The sequence below is a fragment of the Colletotrichum spaethianum genome, assembly GCF_022836535.1.
Source record: "Colletotrichum spaethianum MAFF 239500 DNA, contig36, whole genome shotgun sequence".
Lineage (NCBI taxonomy): Eukaryota > Fungi > Ascomycota > Sordariomycetes > Glomerellales > Glomerellaceae > Colletotrichum > Colletotrichum spaethianum.
Genome location: NW_026054806.1, coordinates 278,285 through 298,803, shown reverse-complemented (window position 1 = coordinate 298,803; position 20,519 = coordinate 278,285). Strand labels below are relative to the sequence as shown.

Genomic DNA, 20,519 nt, shown 5'->3' with positions numbered 1-20,519 from the left:
CAGTGAGCAGGGGATAGGGGATCACATCTGGCCACACGTGGATTAGGAGATAGCAGACACGGATGGCATCGGATAAACCGATAAGATAACAACGTATCGTCGGATGCCGGAACAACCATCGCACCAGCCTCAGTGGGATTCAGCCGGACGAGGCTGAAGTCTGGGGCCCGAAAGAGGCGCGCTGGAGCAACCTTGGGAGGTCCAAGCTTTCAATTATTCCCACGCGCAGGCGTGCAAGCAACGGCAACTGAAATTTGCCTGGACAAGGACGCTTTCCTTCAACTTTCGATCACATCCTTCTCCTCTAATCATTCAAGGACCACGTCTCGACGCCGAGCAACTACAACAGACGTGGGGTCTTCTTTCCCTTCCCGAGCTGGAGCCTGGTCGGTTGACATTAGCGAGCGCAACGCGCCCCAAAGTCCCTATCGAATACGACGACGTGGTTTGCAATACGCGCCCCGACTTCCACACTTCGCAACTTCAAGATGAGCAACTCAATGCGTGACTTCGTCGACGGCGAGGCCGAACTCGATGACGAGGATGAGGAGTCAATGGACGAAGACGTTGTTTCTTCGCGCAGAAGAAACGCGGCCCCTGAGGATTCTTCTGAAGAGGAAGAAGACGACGAAGATGAGGAGGAGGCGCGCAAAGTAGGCAAACTTGTGTAACGGCGACTTGGCATTCCACTAATGCGAATCTTGCAGATCCGTGAAGGATTCATTGTCGATGAAGACGAGGAAGAGGAAGAAGGCGAGGACGAGGAAGCCCATGAGCGAAAGCGGAAGCGAGAGCATCGTGACAGAGAAGAAGAGGAGCAGCTGGACGAGGACGATTTGGAGCTGATCGGAGAACAAATTGAACGCCGTGCGCCCACACAGGTACGATGTCTACGGGCTCATATTGCCATACACCTTGCTAACACACCTTGCAGCCGAAGTTCAAGCGTCTCAAACGGGGACATCGCGACGAAGATGACCGTGGCACTGAGCGACGTGGCTTAGAGGACATGTTCTCCGATGACGATGAAGAACCTGCCGACTCCCGACCTTACAACAGGTCCAACTACCGATCCCAGGCCGACGAATTTGACGACTTCATTGAAGAAGACTATCCGGAGGACGAAGACGAACGAGCGCGCCAACTCGAAGATGCTGAAGTCGCCCGTCCCCGTGACAAGGGGGTGGGAGGTGTGGTTGATACCGCTGGTCTTGACAAAGACGCCCTCGAGGACATGGAGGCCATTTTCGGAAACGGAGAAGACTACGACTGGGCTCTTCAAATGGAGGACGAGGAAGAGGACCGTGAACGAGAGGAGCAGGTCATCGAGCTCAAGGATGTCTTCGAGCCGTCGCAACTGAAGGAAAAGCTCTTGACCGACGAGGATAACCAGATTCGATTCACGGACGAGCCCGAAAGATTCCAGCTGGACCGAAAACCCTTCAAGCACTTGCAAATCAGCGCCGAGCAATTCAAGGAGGAGGCTCGGTGGATTGCGGGTTTGATGTGGCCCAAAAAGCTACTCCAATCCGAACTGCATGGACCCTTCACCAAGGCTATCGGCAAGGTTCTTGAGTTCTTTGTTGTCGACGACGTTGAGGTCCCCTACGTTTTCCAACATCGCAAGGACTATCTGATTCACGCGAAAAAGACGAAAAACCCAGACCATCGCGACGATCCGGATGCCCCCGAGTGGATTGTCAGTGCGGACAAGCTGCTCACCCAGGACGATCTGTGGCGCATCCTAGAACTCGACATCAAGTTCCGGTCGCTTATTGAGAAGCGGAATGCTCTGGAGAAGACATTCGAGAACCTCAAGTCGACTTCGAGCATCAAGGACGACGTGCTCGAAGACATGATTCCCCAGGCCGCGACAATGGAGGAACTGCAAGACCTTCAAGACTACCTTCATTTCCAGTACGCCGCCGAGCTCAAGGATATGTCCTCGATTAACGGCAATGGCAACCAAATGAAGCGCCCAGGCTCAAAATCAAACCTTGTCGACAGGGTCAGGCGGAGCAAGGCCTTTGGTTTCGTCCGCGCTTACGGTATCACTCCGGACCGGTTCGCTCAGAATACTCTTCGCGAAGGTAACAAAGTTTGGGCCGATGACGATAGCCAACTTCCGGATGACCTCGCCGACTCTCTTACCGACGAGGAGTTTCAGACAGGCGATACGGTCATGTATGCCGCTCGGCAAATGTATGCAGAGGAACTTTTCGTCAACCCCCGTATGCGCAAGCATTTTAGGGTCAACTTCTACCAAATGGGCGAGATTAGCTGTCGTCGAACGGAGAAGGGCCTGAAGAAGATTGATGAATCGCACCCGTTCTACGAAGTCAAGTACCTCATCAACCAAACCATTGCCGATGTCGCTCGCCAGCCGGATCTATACCTCAAGATGATGAAGGCTGAAGAGGAAGGCCTCATTGAGGTCAAGCTGACATTGGAGAACGACGATGGTTTCAAGCGCCAGTTACGCCAAGAGTTCATCTCGGACAATTACAGTGAACTTGCTGACCGATGGAATGAGGAGCGTCAAAAGGTGCTTGACCTCGTTGTCCCCCGCCTGTCCAAGATTATCGCCAAGGGTGTCAAGGAGTCACTTCGCACCGCGTGCCAAGAAGAAGTCCTCAAAGCCTGCCGTGAAGAGTACTCCAAGAGGCTCGATCAAGCACCGTACAAGCCCAAGGGCATGATTCTTGGCACGGTACCTCGCATCATTACTCTGTCAAACGGCATGGCGGATCCAGCTCGCGACCCCACCTGCTGGGCCTCGGTTGAAGAAGATGGCCGGGTCATTGAGCAGGGCAAGCTGGGCAATCTGGCCCGTGATGAGCGTGCTCGCGAAGAGTTTGTTGAGATCGTCAACAGACGCCGCCCCGATGCCATTGGTGTTAGTGGATGGTCCGCCGATACGCAGAAGCTCGTGAGAGACTTGGAGAGCTTGATTAACGAGAAGGGTTTGATGGGTCCTGAGTTCGACGACCCCGAGCTTGGCGAGTACCGCACCGAGCCGCTCGAAGTCATCGTTGTGAACGATGAAGTGGCTCGGTTGTACAAAGATAGTCCCCGAGCGGTCGCCGAGCACCCTACTCTCAGTTCCCTTACGAGATACTGCATTGCCCTGGCGCACTACATGCAGAACCCGCTCAAGGAGTACGCTGCTCTCGGCAAGGATATTACCACCCTAGCTTTCCACCCTTGTCAAAATCTGCTGCCTCAAGAGAAGCTCCTCAAACACCTTGAGTCGGCGATGGTTGACATGGTCAACCTCTGCGGTGTCAATATCAATGAGGCGGTGGGCGACTCCTATACGGCTAATCTTCTACCATATGTTGCGGGTCTCGGTCCCCGAAAAGCCACAAGTGTAATCAAAGCCATCAACGCAAATGGCGGGGCCGTCAGCAGCAGAGACGAGCTTGTCGGCGATCCCGACAGCGGAAAGCTCCCGGTTGTAGGTCCCAGAGTATGGAATAACTGCGCCAGTTTCCTATTCATCGACTACGACGCAACGAATCCCACCTCGGACCCTCTTGACAACACCCGTGTCCATCCAGAGGACTACGAGTTGGGCCGCAAGATGGCAGCTGACGCTCTCGAACTTGACGAGGAAGACGTCAAGGCGGAGACCGATCACAACGGTCCAGGAGCCATTGTTCGCAAGCTCTTTAAAGAAGACGAACAGGAGAAGGTCAACGAGCTTATCCTTGAAGAATATGCTGAGCAGCTCGAACGGAATTACAGCCAGAGGAAGCGCGCCACACTTGAGACTATTCGAGCAGAACTCCAGGCTCCGTACGAAGAGTTGCGTCGTAACTTTGCATCTCTCGGCCCGAATGAGATCTTCACTATGTTCACTGGTGAGACAAAGGATACTCTTGCCCAAGGCATGATCATCCCTGTCAACGTAAGGGTAGTCAAAGACGATTTCGCCATCGTCAAATTGGACTGCGGCATAGAGGGCCGCATCGAGTCACATGATGGCCCCGACGGTGTTCGAGTTCGGGGTCTTTTGACAAATGGGCAGACTGTGCAAGCCAAGGTCCTTGAGATAAACTACAAGGACTTTCTTGCCAAGCTTTCTGCAAGAGATGCAGAGGTCAAACGCCCGTACAAGCGCCCGCTGTATCACGGCCATGGGCAGTGGGACGAGAGGTTGGAGGCGGCGGACAAGGAGGAGCTGCGCGAAAAGGACAAGAGTACTGGCCGCACCCAGAGAGTCATCAAGCATCCTCTCTTCAAGCCTTTCAACGGGTTGGAGGCGGAGCAATGGCTCGGCACCCAAGCCGCCGGCGAGGTCATCATCCGTCCTTCTTCAAAGGGTAACGATCATCTGGCTATCACCTGGAAGGTCGCCGATGGTGTCTTCCAGCACGTTGACGTTCTTGAGCTCCAAAAGGAGACCGAATTTTCCGTCGGCAAGCTGCTCAAGGTGGGCGGCAAGTTCACCTACAAGGATCTAGACGAGCTGATCCACGAGCACATCGAGGCCATGTCCAGAAAGGTGGACGAGATGATGCAGCATGAGAAGTTCGAGAAGCGGTCCAAGACGGATCTCGGTAAGTCCTGCTGTGAGTTATGCACTAATGGCTGAGTATAGCTAACCTTGACTGCAGAAAAATGGCTCACAACGTATATTGACGCCAACCCCAACCGTTCCGCCTACGCTTTCTGCATCGATCCTAAGCACCCCGGCTACTTCTGGCTTTGCTTCAAGGCCAGTCGCTCGTCGAGGGTCAACTCGTGGCCCGTCCGTGTTATCCCCGGTGGCTTCGAGTTGCTTAAGCAGGCTTACCCTGACATGCGAGCGTTGTGCAACGGCTTCAAGATCCGGTACCAGACGGAAATCACCAAGATGCAGAAGGGCGGCAGATAGGCTCCCGTCTCTGGCACGCGGGATTGTCATGGATCGAAAGACCTTCCCCGGATGAGAAATTACAACGGCAGTATGTCGCTCGGGAGTTATTACTGAGTTTGACGACAAGACGGGAGGAACGCTTGATTATGAAGAACGGGGAAGGAAAACCATTACGAGCAGACAAAAAGACCGCTCTGCAGTGAGCGAGCGGGTGGAAAGTGTTTTATTTAGCAATTCCTTCGTCCCCTGTATTTCAACGGGGGGCGGAGGGGGGAGTCGAGCAGCATCATTCATGTAGATTAGTGAAAATCGGCCCCTAGAGGCCAAAAAGCCATTAGACAAAATTGGACTCTCATGACGGCAGCGACCATTCAACTCAAAAAAAACTTTTCACCTACATCGAAAACCTGAGACTTTCGATGGGATTGTTTCTCTGCGTCCTCTGAGTAAGCCATTGTCACATTGCGGACACTGGTGCTCTTGTATCACCACTCCCGTTTCATTATTATTCAGGCCAAAGCTACAACTACGCGTGCTGCATCAAGACGTACCCAGAAGGACAGGATATCTGCATTTTTCGCGACAAATGAAACCAAAGCATCTTCTCTCCTGACATGGGCGGTCGATTTGGCCACACTTGAATACACATTAAACATTGTTGTGACATCTATCCCATGAGACAGCATGGACAGCATGGACGTGTGACCATCTATAAGGCAAAGGCAGCGAGGGCGCCAAGGGCCATGAGCGCGAAGCTGGCGCCGGCCTGGACGGCGGCGTTAACGACAACGGCCGGCTTGGTCGGGCAGCTAGGGCCAGAGCAGCCGGTGATTGAAGCACCGGGGGCGGTTCCTGAGGGCTTAAGGGCAGACAGGGTGGAGGGCTTGGACACCGGTGTGGTAGAGTTGTAGCCGGGAGGCTTGCCGTTGGGAGCGCTGGGCTTCGGGGGGAGGCCGGAGGATGAGACCCGGGAGAGTGTCTTGGTCACGCCCGGGGCGGAGATGGAACCGGAAGGAACAACGATCTTGGTAACGATGGGCACGGACGGGCCGGCGGCAGGGACCGACTTCGTCACGATCTTGGTGGTGACGCTTCCAATGGGACAGTTTGTGACGGAAGGGTGGCACTTTGTGATGGTATACACGGTGGTCAAAGTGGTGGTTGAGACCTCAGACCCGGGGTTGGGCTTATTGTCGTTGTTTTCGTTGTGATTGTTGCCCCTGACTGGTTCCGTGGGCTTAGGAGCAGAGACCGATGAGACGGGGCACACGGTGGTGTAGAGAGCGATGGTCTCTGTGATGACCTTACCAATCCGGCCCGGGCAATCAGTGACGGCCGGTGGGCACGCAGTGACGGTCGAGACCTTGGTGGTGTAGACAGTCGAAGTGGTCAGCTCAACGGCGGTCGTCGAGACGACGGCCTCGGTTTGCTTGTTGGTGATGCCGCTCTTGGTGGTAGTTGCGTCCTTGTTGGTAACTACGTCCTTGGTGGTGACTACGCTCTTGGTGATGACACCATCGTCATCCTCGGTGCAGACGTCCTCGTCAATAACGCTGTTGGACTTGATGGAAATAGAGCCGGAGCCATTGGCAGACGCGGACTTGGTGGCACTGGCGCTTGCGGTGATGGTGCCAGTAGCTATGCCGGTAGCAGTGATGGAAGCAGACTTGGACGCAGAGGCATTACCGATAGCAGTCTGGGAGTCGGAGACGCTGACAGACTTGTCAGTGACCTTGGCCGTACCTGTCTGCGAGTGAGATTCGCTGGCCGAGGCAGAAGCAGAAGCCGACGCGGAGGCAGAAGCAGAAGCAGAGATGGAGGCAGAAGCAGAAGCTGACGCGGAGGCAGATGCAGATACGGAGGCAGATGTTGAAGTCGTGACCGCGGGCTTGCTACCCTCCTTGAAGACACGAATGTCCTTGATCTTGAAGTAGGTATCCTTGTAAGCCGAGGGGTTTTGCGCGACGTAGGTTGAACAGACGGCGTGGCCGGTAGACGCAGCACACTGGTCCTTCCAGATAAACTCGTTGCCGGCGAGAACGCCACAGAAGTCAATGTTGATCACGAGTTTCTGGTCCCCGAAGTGGCTGTTGATGTTGCACTTGTCGTTGGAGATCAGCATGGAAGGGGTACCCCAGGAGGAGGTATCGGGGGAGTCGGATCCAATATCCTTGGGAGCAGCGCCGTGAGTCCAGGCTAGGAGCAAGGTCAGATGGCTCTTGAAGCATATGCTACTTGGGAATAGGCTTACCAAAGAACTTGATGTAGTCATCGGTCCATTCAACGGCGTCTATGGATTTTGTTAGAAACAGGGGGCTGTGGACCTTCAAGTGCCTTCAACTTCACTTACAAACACCACCGTCAGCAGAGCCCCAAGGATCAGCAGAGGTGGCAGTGGCAGCGCAACCCTCGTTCTGGTATTGACCGGGAGCCCACTGATCACAGTTGGCCGTATTGACCTTGGAAATCTGGCCAGCATCACTAATGATGCACTGGCCCTGCTCGGACGAGTGATAGGTGTGGGCGGCGGGCTTGTTGGCAGCCTGCAACGTTGTAAGTAATGGCCATGAGAAGCAGTGCGGTTGAGGTCCTTACCGCATTGTTCCAGCCCTCAAACCAGTCGAGCTCACCCTTCTGGGGCCACGGGGCACCGTAAGACCAGCTTCAGTTACGTTAGTCTACGAGTATCTAGTACAGATGTATCCTGTCAAAGACTCACAAAGCAGGCCAAGCACCGCAGACAGGCTTGGGCAGGTGAGAGAAGCGGGCGACCATGAGAGACTTGTTGTAGATGGCCTTGCTCTCGAGCCTCACACTGGAACGACCAACACCGGGAAACTCGGTGACATTTTGGACATCAGGGCCCAAGTAGACCTCACCACCGGCGTTGCTAATGAGGCCCAACTTCTGGGCATCGACACGAGTCCGGTAGTTGATGTAACCCGAAGTGAGGTCGACATCGTTGTAATTTCCAGTGCCGTATCTGCTCTCGAAGAAGTCGAACTTGTCAAAGAAGTTCGTCGAGTCGTAGGTGTCGTCGAGGACGAACTGCTTGGCGGCGGCGTCACCAGCCAAAGCTAGGGCAGCCGTACCAAGAGCAAAGAGTGAGGGGGCCATGATGGCTGTATTAGGATTAATAAAAGAGAGACTTGGTGTAAGTCAGATGTGGTAAAGCGAATGACTTGACGTGAGATACGTCGTTGGACGAGCAAGATGGCTCTGGAGGTTGCTGGACGGCACAGTCGTTGGCTAGTGTGTACTGCGTGAGGAGAGAAGAGCAAGCCCCCTTCATGCGAGGCGGACGACGTGCTGCTTATGATTCCCACGCTCTCTCATCGCGAGTGCTTGGGCATCTCTCCTGTGCCGTTGGCGGATTGGTCACTTACACGCCCAGAGGCACAGCGGCATCGCAGCCAGAAAAGCCTCGGTGGACTAAGCGAGTCCCTCATTTTGGGAACAACCTCATTAGGGCCTCTCTAACAGATTCTTCGGTGGACTTGGCCGGGCTAGATTGGCCTCACGGTCTATGTGTCCCAGAAGGGGAAGGAGGGCTGCGAAGAAGGCTTCACGATGCCAACTGCGCATGCAAGACCCCATTGAAGGCGACCGGGGCTAAGCATCACGCGGTCCGGGCGAGCAAGCGGTGGGAGTTCTCTGCTTTACGCTCGATCGGGTGCTGAAAAGGGGCATGGGAAATTGCAAAAAGGTCGATGGTTGAGAATGATTGGGGGATTCTGCGATGTGGCAGTCTTCGACTTACATCGGTCGACAGGCTAGCCCGAAAAGGATATTAGTTCGCGACCATTAGAAACTGCTTCCAGCCGCAAGAAGCCAGCATCGGCGGGACTTGGTGGCTCTGCGGCTAAAGGATTCTCGTTGCGACTTGATGCAGCTGCTGTTCTTCCCATTCCATCCCCCAACAGGTGATGGTAATGTAGGCCGACGTGCTGTCTAATGCAGGTACAGGACAACGGCAGAAAGCAAAGGTTCTCGTTGTTGCACATGCTGTGCTATAGATTGGTACTTTCGCATGCAGCATGGCGCGCTGGTGCCTGGTCATGAGTCGTTTTCCAACGTCCTCATGAGGCTTTCTGGCATTGGCAGCACTTTCTTGCAATCGCAACTCCTTGCATAAGGTCCGTGTGAGAAACGGCATCGTTAATTTGTATTTTTATTTTTTGCTCTCAACAAAACGCCAAACTTCAGGTGAAGGCGATCACAGTGGGCTTGACGGCCTGCTATTCTTGGACAGAGCTGGACTTGACAAGTTGTCGGAGCGTATTGACGGACATCACTTGGCAGGGTCTCAGCGCTCAAGATGAGGACAATGGAGAGAAGGAAAAGTCGTGAGATGTGGAGGGGAAATCTGCTGGATTTCCCGCCGCAAACTTGCAGATGTCGGTCTACCTCGAGCTATGCCATTTTCGACCCCAACGCCGAGCCGATAGACTCGCGATCCAGCCCTGGGCTGCAAGGTCGGAGACGATAACCGAAAACCCTCGTCGTGCCAGGGCCTGTCAAATAAGTTGGACGTCGTCATGCGGCACGGAGCGGGCAAGCATGTGCACAAAAGATCTTCTGTGAGCCTTCGAGGCGGAGTTTCAATTGGTAAAAAGGGTTGTCACTAAAAGAGAACATATTGAAACAAAACGAAGTGAGTAACGACATTTTACGGCGAGCCACTTTGAGAAACAAGATCATGTTTCCAGACCTCATCCTCCCACCTCGTGAGCCGCGAGGAACCGGCCGTGTGGTAGCCCATCACTAGCGCATCTAACATATTGTTCACTAACAACGGCTGAGGAGTCTGAGACCGCGATTTTTGACGCTAAAGTCTTTGTGGCCAAGCGAAGAAACAGTTTAAATAGGGAAGAGGCTTGAACGAGTATCCACGCCATATACTATTCAAGAGCATGTTGGTTACAAGTAGGGGTGCCAAGAACATGCCAATAACACCGATGCCGCGCTGGGACTGCGTCTGATGAGTTCGCTGGAATAATCCCATGAGTGGTTAGATAGACTTGCCGACACACACGTGGCTGGGTATTGTTTCTGCTGAGGACGGCTGAACGGCGTGGCGGTCAAAACTAGACCAGTCCGTGATATCTGCACTGAGGCATTTCTATTTTCCGACTCGACTGATACACGATCTTTTCATTTTGTCGGGTCCACTTAGGTTCTGGCCAAAGGAGCATCTGTATGCAGTGATTCCTTGTCGTGGATGACCCAGGGGCAGTCTGACAAGGGCACTTCTGATTCCAATGGCCAAACATAGCGAGTTTGTCACGGCTGGCATGGCCTTTATGGCCGGTCCTCCGACCTTCGTAGTCTGGCGTCAAGTTAGCCTCTGGTGTTCAACACCGACTGAGGTTGTAATGACAGAATCTCTTGGATTTCAGACAAGTTGAGAAGATATGGTAACGCGGTGTTTGTCGGCACTGCACCACTGAATCCAGGACAAGCCCTTCATCGCAAGGTGCTCCGCTGGCCCCGCGTGCGTCATCATGTGGAAGGGAAGAGGTGGGCGTGAGACAGAAAGACAACTTACAGTTTCAATAATGTGGCGTAAATGGGTATCTTGTTTTAGTTGGTTGACGAGACGTTCCATTGCCGGATCATGTCTCGGGTCTGAACTTCCCACGCTTCTCCTTCATCGCGTCGACCTTTTTCCGGTCCTCGTCGAACCTCTTCATCAACGCGGCCTGCTCCGCCTTGCGACGCTCGCGCAGCTGGAAGCGATAGAAGTCTGTCGTCTCCGACTTCTTCTTCTCCGCCTTGTCCACCATCTTCTGCCGGGCCTCCTCTGCCTCGGTCTTGTTCGCTGGCGCGACACGGCCGCCGCGGACGACTGTGACGAATCCGTCCTCGTCCGGCTCGTTACGCAGCCTCTTGGCCATCTCAGCCGCTTCCTTCTCCTTGCGGTTGAAGACGTTGAAGAAGGCATGTACGGACTTTTGCGTCGCCGCCTTGTCGCAACGAGCCAGCTGGATATGTGCTGAGATCCACTGCGAACCAAGCTCGGAAAGGTCGTGGAAAACCCCTTCCCCCCAGACGGGGAACTTCTTCGACTTGTTCGCCTTCTTGATAGCCTTCATTACGAGTTCGACACTCTTTTGGTCGGCCAAGAGGACAATGGCGCTGCTGCCACTTTTGCGCAGTCTCCTAGTCCAAATATCCGGTAGCCGGGCGACCTCTTCCTCCCTTGCTCTCTCTTCTGCCTCCTGCTCGTCACGCTTGCGCTTCTTGCCGAAACCCGTCACCTTCACGGCCTGGGCCGGGTCGATCGCCGTGCTGGTTTTCCGCTCATCTTCGAACGCAATGCTCTCGAATCGACCGGGACCAACGAGGGCCGCAAAGACCTGGCGAAAATGGGCTTCGGTACTGTCGACAGGGACGTTCTTGAGGAAAAGACTCCGGTCGTCGATCTCGGTCGGGATCTTGGGCGCATTCCGTCGGACGCGGATTTCGTGGAGGGCGGTGATGGGACAAGATGGAAGCGCTGGTAGCTTCACTGGCAGAATTACGAAGCCATCTCCTTGGGACTCGGCGGGTGACATTGTGGGAAAATGTGGTCGACACCAAGAATGCGCTTGTCGTCCTCGAGAAATGAACCGTGAGAGCCACCAAAATTCTCGTCGGACCCAAACCAAAAAAAAGTTAAGGTGGGGCTCGTCTCTTATCAAAACGCAGTATTATTGGTTGGTACTTCGAACATTGGCTGTCCTTTGTCTTATCTATGGTGAAGACCGACCACTCCATGCAAAGTGCAAGATCCTCTGTGCCTCTCCAATTCAGCTGCAGATGTCAATTACACAACTAGAGCCGCTAGATGGTTGGACTCTTGGAACATTTCACAGTAATATACATTTTGCATGTGCTCAGAATTTGTTGCAAAGAATCCTCTAGATTAAACACAAAGGTTTCTGTCCTCTCCGCAGCCAAAATTCAATGTAACTCGGTCCCGGCCAAGGAATGCCAGAGGTTAGAAGTGAGTTGATTAACCGGGCACAATATCAAAACTACTGTAGTCGAATGCGTTTCCTGTGAACGCTATCAAATCTCAATTGTGATCCTCTCAATACCGCGGCTCACGCAACTTAGCATTGATCCAACCCTCTCCTCAGGAGTCAACGCCGTGCCCCTGTGATCAACCCGGCCAGTCTTCAGTACTACCTTGCACGTCCCGCAATTGCCAACCTCGCAGCTACTCTCAACATCTCCCCCGACCTCTCGCTTGAGCACCTCCAACAACGTTTCCTCCGCTCCCACCTTAAGGACTTTGCCTTCCTGGTTCACGATCTCCACCTCGAACGGGTCGCCCGACGTGTCTGCAGAGAATGCTTCATAGTGTACGTCGCTCTCATCGAGACCGCACTCTTCTGCTGCTGTCCTCACAGCTTCTATCATCCGCGTGGGGCCGCAAACGTACACATGGCTGTTCCACTTGAGCGTCCGCATGATATCGCCAATATCCATCCTCTCCCCTTTGGACCTGTCGTACAGTCGCACACTGCGACCGAGAGCTTCCAAACGTGATCGGAAAGGTACGTCGTCAGCGGAACGCACTGCGTAGTGCATCTCGAAGTTGAAGTGAACCTCGAGGTATGCCTCGGCGAGAGCCAGGAAGGCGGTAATGCCGATACCGCCGACTATGAAGACATGGTTGCTCGAAGCACTTGCGACCTGCACGTCGGTGGTAATCCTCCCGACCTGAAGGACGTCTCCGACGGCCGCGGACTCGTGGAGGAAACGGGAGCCTCCACGACTTTGGTCCTCCAAGGCAATACCGAGTTCGAATTCGTTGCGGTCTCCAGAGACGATCGAGTAAGACCGTAGGAGGCCGTTGGGAAGCTTAAGCTTTGCGTGGGCGCCAGGGTCTACACCTTCCACGTTCTCCTTGAGGCTGACGGCCTCGAGAACAAACGACGCGATTCGCGGAGTTTGGGTTGTCTTCTCGACGATTTTGAAATCGCGCCATTTATCACCCCTTTCCCTCTTCTCCTGAGTCTTGGCCTTCGCCACTCGCCGCTGGAAGGCCCCGCGGCTTTCCTTGCCCAAATCTTCAATCGCTGCCAACTCCTCGTTCATGGCCAAGTCATTCTGGTTCCTATGCAAATATTCCTGGATCCTCTCAATGGTCCACTTGGGCCACTTCCGCTCAACGAGCCTGATCTCATCGCCCGCCTTTACAGTGCCCTCCTTGAGGACTCTATAATACCAGCCGGTCCTGCTGGTCTTGAACGTTGTTGGGGCAAAGTTCTTCAGCTGAAATCGGTGGTTTAGCTTGTAACATGGCTGGCGCGGTAGACTGACTTGAAGCACGACCTCATCACCAACAGCGATGACATCTCCAATGCAGACGTTCCGCTCATTCATGTGCTTGGTGACAAAATTCTCCCCAAATGCACCTGGTGTGAAGCGATCTGCTGCCCCGGGATACTCTTCTTTCCAGCCAGGATAATGCGATGAGCAATCTGGACAAATCCTTTTCAGCAGTGCACCTTATCGGCAGAGGACCGCCAGGTGAAGCAATTGAGCCACTTACAACCGTGAATCGCCTTGTCGGGACCTCCATGGAAGGTCGGGTCATGCTCGTCCGCGTCAAGACCCAGTAAAGATACATGAATCGGTCCTTCTCTGAGGCTCTTGTCTATTCCAGACTCGACCTCTAATCCCGGCATCTTCTTCATCATGCTGGTTCGGACCTCCAGTAGAACGTCTCTAGTAAAAGGCGACCAGAGGTCGATCTCTTGCGTAGAGCTCATAGCTAGTTTCGAGGCGCGTATATGAGGTGAAAGTTGGGAGGAGAATGTGTGGGAGAACGTATGCAATGTGGTATGTAAGACTGAAGGCCTGTCCAAGCTAAAGTCTTATTTAGCTTCGAAAGGATTGACGACGGGGGAAAGCCGTGTGAATTACGACATGCACAGTACGTACGCTGGCTGAAATTCGGCCAGAAGCATCGCATTCTGAGGACTAGGGAAGTGGCATCAAGATTAGGATGCAAGTATGTGTTTGCAGGCATTGGATCATTTCGAATGAGTAATATTGGGCTAGGTCTCAGCAGAGCTTGTCTTTCGAGTACCGTACTGCCAGAATTGTGCAAAGGGTCGTGAGGGCCGCCATGAAAAAGGCAGTCGAGAAGAAGAGATCCAGATCTAGTTTTCTCCGGAGCACAGCAGTAGTCCACCTAGCTAATCGACAAGAGTGCCTTCCTCTCGCACAGCAGTCAGCACTAGTGCAGCCGGGCCCGGAACCCTCGGCCGGCTTGCCGGTGTCATGTAGATCTCCTATGTCGGTGACAGGGGCTTCAAGGGAGGTTCTCCAGTAACAAGGTTGATATATCATGTCGAGATTCGACCACACCTGGATCCAAGGCTATCAGTCTTGCAGGCCGGAACTGGGCTAGCGCATGTTTTAGGACAGAGCCTCATCATGGGTAGATATCGGTGCTGGGAAGCACCTCCGGATGGCATCTAGTTCAGAGAGCGAGGCACTGGGACATTCTTCTTCCTCTCCTCTTCTCAATTAGGTAACGTGTATACTGGAAGTCTTGCCCGAGTGCCGGCTTCAGGTAGCTCTACCCTGGTGATGGTGTTACGTCGTTGGAAACCGGGTCAGCGTCAAACTGCGAGGTTACATGCATCCTAAGAGAGATTCGGCTGGAAAAACAGTCTTATCATCGGCGTTCGTCGTCTCAGTCCAGTCGTTACCGCTCTCTAAAACCGAAGACTCTGCAGTCGCGTTGTCAAACATGTATGGATTAGGAGCTCGCCAGTTCTCTAAGTATTATGGCAAATGCGAAGTCGACGTCTCATGCCTCATTTGCAGATGCTCAGTGATAGCCTGATTCTGTAACGCCAGTACCCCGGGTTCAGGATGGGGATACGAAGCAGTAGACATGTGGCCTTGATGAGCGTTTCCTACATTGGCTCCTTAAACGGCGGGTCAAAATATCCTAGTCCATTCAAAAAGCAGCACGAGATCAACGTCATTAAGGTGCACATTCCTCTCGGATTCCTTGATTCTGCACATTAGGGCCTCGGAACACAGCCGCACCAGTGCAGTCTCATGAGTACTGACAAACTGCCATGCCTGGCCAAGTGACTGCCACACCATCATATCCAGTCTTGTTGAACACTACCCGTGCGAGTTACTTGCTTCTGAGGTGTGTCTAGCGAATAAGGTGACGCCACATCATTTGCTCACGGGGTGCAACACTGGCCACAATGTCTTTTGTTTGTTGGACATGTGGGCTTCACTGGTAGGTCGTCTCTGCGACCTTGTGACATCGAGCGAGGCGGTAACACATCGTGAGGGCAGGCAAGCCCCCCGGGCAACGGCTCGAGGCCTATGGGCGCCGATATCGCCAGCCCGAAAATGGTTGGCGTTAACTGACTCAAAAATCAAGAGGATCCCTCATGCTTGGGACAAGCTCCATAAGCTGAGTGAGGCTTTTCGAGGATGATCGTCTCCATGTAGCAGCGAGAGCGGGCGTAAATGTATCCAGGGAACCCGACATTCGTTATGACATCCCAGTTAATGGGGCGACGCCCCTCTCCTGGGCATGAACCCTAGAAGCCTTGTGAGTTTAGGTAGATCCGCAGCACTAGAGACACACCAAGTGATTTCTTCTTCGAAGCAGTCGGGCGGCAAATCCTGGGAGCGAGTAGTGCTGCTGTAAGCGGGTTGGCAGCGCTGAGGTGATTGAGACGAGCGGAGATGATATGTCCGCTTATGGAAAAGTGACGAGCTTCGTCGGCAAGTCGCGGGGTGTGAGTTTTCCCCTCGAGTCGGAGGCCGAACGCAGGGCCGCAAGGGCTGGAAATAAGATAATGACCATGCCCAGCCGTGTCAAGATGGCTTGGGCTACGACTTCATTCCACTCTGGGGATGCTATTGACACATGCATAGTAGTGTTGGGAAAGAAATTGGACCAAGCCGACGAAAGACACTGAGGGGAAATCACTGGGATTCCATTTACTTGAGCCTCAATGTGGGTCCTTAATGTTATCTTATTGGGCGGCGCTCAATCTAAGGAATGCTAGCACCTTGATGTTTGTAAGTCAAAGCAGGGCCTTCCTGGCTGTGCCCGAAGTGTACAAGGCATCTTCCCGGATTCGTACGCCCACTGCACCAAGCCATTAAGAGTTTTAAGACTCGTCCCTTAGGTCATTGCGCAGAGCCTCATCCTCCCCTGCTCCCCTGCAAATCTTACACCGTGAAGAGCAGGTCTAGCTCTGCTCCAGTCAAGTCTCAATTTGGAATCAGGCTGCATGCCTGCCATACAATAATGAATATCATTCACCTCGATCGCAAACAAGCTGTTTCGTAGCCCGATCCAGGGGGTAGCCGGGAACAGCATAGGCGAGAATAGCCATGATAAAGCTCAATTTTACTATGTGGTACAACAACGAGGCTGTCGGAGGACGAATGCCATCGCCTCGGCACTATTTATCCCCTTGAAGTCCACGAGTCTCAAATAAGGGGGGGGGGGGGTTGAGGCTCTGCGCCTATGCGGCTCTGCGGCTCTGCTCGAGGCTTCTTAAAGCGTTGCTGCTCAACCCCCCCTCCTGCAGAAAGCATCTTCGAACGTGCATTAAGTTGGGTCGCCTTGTTCACATGATTCCAATCTTGTTTCGGCACCATACACAAACCCCTTCCAGCATCGATCTCGCCTCGTTTCCAATTCTGACCTCACTCCTCTATACAATACGCAATTCCATTCGGATGGTTGAGAGACGGGATCAGGGCGGCCGTCGACTTCACGAGGATGCAACGGTTGCCTATCGAGATCATGACCTACATAGCGGATTCTCTAGACTTACACGACATATTCAACCTCAGCCTGGTTTGTTCACAATTCAGATACCTGGTGATCAACGATGATATTTGTCGGGCCGCGCTTGAGGTGAGATCCCCTTTACCTAATTACATATGTCTCGTGCCATGCTGACTGAGTGTATTAGACTAATGCCTCATACTCACCCGAGGTCCAAAATGCCCGGTTCTCCAAGCAATATGCCCGCTGCTTACGGCGCCTGGTCAAGACCCGAGACGCCATTGCCACCGCCGCGCCATATGCTACTGCAATTGTTGCTCAAGCAGATGAGTTTATATACTGTGACGGGATGCTTTGCTATACCCATGGTCACGAGTCGCTCCGCCTCCTTGATCTCCATGGGTCTGCAGACTCGGAGATCGTCATCGATACCCGCACGCTACTGGAGTCCGTGCTAGGACCAGACCTCGGGAATAGCAAATATAAGTTTCGGCCATTGCACTTCGCCTATGGGATCTTGAGCTGCCTCTATAGTCCGCCAAAGTCTGAGGGACGAAGTTGCCTCGTCGTATTAGACTTATGGCAAAGGAGACTCCTGGCAGCCTACCGTCTCGAATCAACATCCAAGGTGTTCGTGCGTAACAACAGGGAATATCTTTACTATGGTACCCACTCTTTGACTGGAGACGACGGCTTTAAAAGATGGGTTCTGAAGCTGTTCGACATCTGCAAGGAACAATGGGCTCCAGGCCATCTGGACCTCGAAGACTTAGTCGGATCGGATGTTGGCTCCACTGTTTGTTTTGAAATCATCGACGATCACTTCCATGGACTTTCGAGTCTAAATACCTTTGAGGTTTACGAATCTGATTGGACGTCATACTACTACGGATTTCGTTTGCCGATGGGAAGTTCACGGGCTGCGGATATGCAGCTGACATCAAAAACTGACATGTGGCGGCGGCAACACGAAGAAGGGCCAATCGATGACAGATGGAGTGCTCTGCAACTTGAAAAAGACCCGATTACTGGAGATATCATGGTTTTGGAATCCCGAAGAGAATGGCTAGTCAATGAGTGTTCAAGTACGAGAACATCGTATCGAACAGCACTCAAGTTTTCTGAGCGTCATAACCATTCGAACAACAATTCCGACTCCGACTCCGACTCCGAAAGCGACACCGAGGACAACGAGGGCTCACCTGCCCATTCGTGCTCGACTAGCACGATAGCCCATGCTAAGCCGCAACGCGAGTCTTCGCAATTTCACAGGGGTGATGATGGCTCAACAACCCCAGCAATAACTCTTAGCCAATGCTTCATACGCTCTTACAACCATTCTTGCGAAACGTTTATCGACTTGGTCAACGACCCTGATGCTTCTGATTCGATGACGCGGAGGCTGCAGCTACGTTCAATATCCCGCTTTAGTCATGTTAGAAACAACCCCCATCTGCAAGAGCCCCTTGCTGACGGCTCTGAGCAAGGAATTCCCAAGCCCCTCAGGCCTTGCACGCTAAATAAGATATCTTGGTGGCCACCAAAAATTGACGTAAGCCAGAACAACTTGCGTCTAGCAGAGTTGGACAGCTTGCTGAACCCAAAGGGTCACAGCACTTATGACCCTATCTCGGGGGTCATGGACGAATGCTCCATCGTTTACGCCGTCGGGCCACGAGCATCCCAGAGCAAACGGCCGCTGGTGTTCATCTCATTCGATCCTGCCACCAGGCTTCCAAATCTCAATCACTGGCCCGGTGGCCCAACGACGCTACCGCAAACTCGACCGAAGACACAGGAGAACGACTCGATGGACCCCTGTCCTTATCCCACACCACAGTCGTTGCCGGCTTCGGGGCCTACTTCGAGGAACTCCTCTCTGAGTGAGGGGTCTTCTGCTGGTCCAAGGCAACCATCGACCGATCTGCGGACAGACACATGCAGACTCGACGCCCCAGCTTGGCTGGGAAAAGCCCCAGCCGCATACTTGCACAGCCCTTGCACGCCTGGAAAACCTTTCGGCTTCAACTTTGCATACAGCAAGGATCATTCGACCTCGTGCCGGAGCTAAAATTGAGAGCCTGCCTTCCGGCTGCATAATTCCATGTCTGTCAAATGTTCTAGACGTGTCACCTGCCTTCCGGCTGGGATCAGATCTCACTTCAGCCTCCTCAAATGGCTCATTTGGTATGAATATCACATGGCGTAAAAGTACCTTGTCGGAGGCTCGCCTTTGGAGGAGAGTAGGACCTGGGTGGCTGAGTGGGCGTCCCCTTCACCCCGACGGAGCTCAGTAGCGGCGTATGTATTAGGTATTGCACACTGGACACTTGTTTGCTTATGACACAGCGGCAGGGGGAAATATCCGTTGCCTTGTTTTGCCGACCTCCTTGCTCGTCCCCGCTCGCGGCCGCTCAGCGGTGGTGGTTCGTGCAATGAGGGATGCTTGCCTTGCCTTAGCTTCACGAGCTACCCGAATGACCCCCCTGTTCGATGAAGGAATCGCGCCTTAAGCGAGGGGGACAGGGCCACAAGACCAATCCATTATCATTGCTTATACGTGTCACATCTTTAGCACTCGAAACGTGAGAAACTAAGCGCACGTGGTGTGTACTACCAGAGCTGATCTCCCGCGTTATATGGCTAGAATGGGAGCGTGGAACAGCCAGCGGCGCCGGGGAGCTCCGCCTGAGACCCGTACATCCAACTTGCCGTCTTCTCGAACAGAAGAGGCTTTGTACTGCCTACATTATTCACAAATGGAACTGTGAGTTGCACTACTCGGCCGCCGGTCGAGACACCTTCCCCTCAGCGGCTCCCATTCCGCGGCCACCGGCGGCAATTAAGAGGGATGTCAAGGATGCAATTTGTCATGACAGAGCGCGCCGGGGAAGCATCTGCATGCACACCGAGAATTCAAAACCCTCGCGGCATACCGTATCCCACCATTGTCATGATACGTTTGGTACAAGGAGGGGAGGAGGGCAGTCTTCTGCAGCCACTGTGCCCACCATACCACCTCACGTACGTATGCATGCCCCCTTTGACAAAGGTCTGCATGAGATAGACCATTAGGCCGTTCCATGAGCCTCATGTGCAAGCGGAACTCCCCGTTCAACGTGGTACCACACATGGTGCTCTACCTAGGCTCTCTCTTTCTCTAGAAAAGACCGAAAGAGCCTCACTTTCCGGCTTCCCATGACAGCAAGCTTAAGGCCCAGACACACTACTGCTGTCCGAGAAGAGCGTTCGGGAAGCCAAGAAACCATTCTCGAGCGTACAGCACAAGGGACGCTATACCTGAAACCACACGTTTCTTGCAGGTAGGCCCTCACAGAAAGATCCTCATAGAAAGGTTCTCGTAGAAAGGCGCTGCAAATGGCCAGGAAAATACCGATACTGGCAGAACGAAGAGACTTTATGATCTGAAAACAGCAGCAAAGTGCTTTGGAGAACGAAAAGAAGTAGGTATGGATCAAAATGCCTCCTTTACTATGCCCACTGTCGCCTCTCTACACCGAAAAGCCCCAAGAAAAGTGAGGCTACGGCCTTGTGCCACGCGGGTCGCAACGAAAGCGAGTCATCCCCCAGCCTCCTTACCCTTTCTTACACTACATCCAAGTTAACCCCTCCCCTCCGTTCCTTTCCCTTCTCTCCCATTTGTTTTCCGACTCGAAATGACGGGCAATCCCTTCTGCATACGCCGAAGACCCCAAATGCAAGTGTTTCGCGCTTCCCTCAATGTCCCAGCGGTCGTTCATTAATGTGCCTCTGCGGCACAGTGTATCCGGGCAAAGATCAAAGATGTCGGTTATGATTAGCGAGTGCGAGTCTCATTAGTCGCTCAATTCAACTTTACGTAGTTTCCTGTGCCAC

At 53.4% G+C, this 20,519-nt stretch overlaps 4 protein-coding genes across 4 annotated transcripts; 1 reads left to right on the top strand and 3 right to left on the bottom strand.

Annotated features, from left to right (window-relative positions):
• Positions 1–488: 488 nt before the first annotated feature.
• Positions 489–4,879, top strand: ColSpa_10559 (transcription factor atf1; the record flags this gene model as incomplete). Its single annotated transcript, XM_049276771.1, has 4 exons — positions 489–653; positions 708–881; positions 935–4,562; positions 4,620–4,879. The coding sequence occupies 4 exons, from the start codon at positions 489–491 to the stop codon at positions 4,877–4,879; spliced, it is 4,227 nt and encodes a 1,408-aa protein (XP_049132728.1).
• Positions 4,880–5,570: 691 nt separating this feature from the next.
• Positions 5,571–7,978, bottom strand: ColSpa_10558 (endo-1,3(4)-beta-glucanase; the record flags this gene model as incomplete). The annotated part of the gene is made up of 5 exons (XM_049276770.1): positions 5,571–7,057; positions 7,113–7,151; positions 7,212–7,404; positions 7,457–7,523; positions 7,581–7,978. The coding sequence occupies 5 exons, from the start codon at positions 7,976–7,978 to the stop codon at positions 5,571–5,573; spliced, it is 2,184 nt and encodes a 727-aa protein (XP_049132727.1).
• Positions 7,979–10,476: 2,498 nt separating this feature from the next.
• On the bottom strand, positions 10,477–11,418 carry ColSpa_10557 (ribosome assembly factor mrt4; the record flags this gene model as incomplete). The annotated part of the gene is made up of 1 exon (XM_049276769.1): positions 10,477–11,418. One exon carries the CDS (start codon positions 11,416–11,418, stop codon positions 10,477–10,479), a length of 942 nt encoding a protein of 313 aa, XP_049132726.1.
• A 496-nt stretch (positions 11,419–11,914) lies between these two features.
• Positions 11,915–13,626, bottom strand: ColSpa_10556 (carnitine monooxygenase reductase subunit; the record flags this gene model as incomplete). Its single annotated transcript, XM_049276768.1, has 3 exons — positions 11,915–13,126; positions 13,175–13,335; positions 13,407–13,626. The coding sequence occupies 3 exons, from the start codon at positions 13,624–13,626 to the stop codon at positions 11,915–11,917; spliced, it is 1,593 nt and encodes a 530-aa protein (XP_049132725.1).
• Between the last annotated feature and the right edge of the window lie 6,893 nt (positions 13,627–20,519).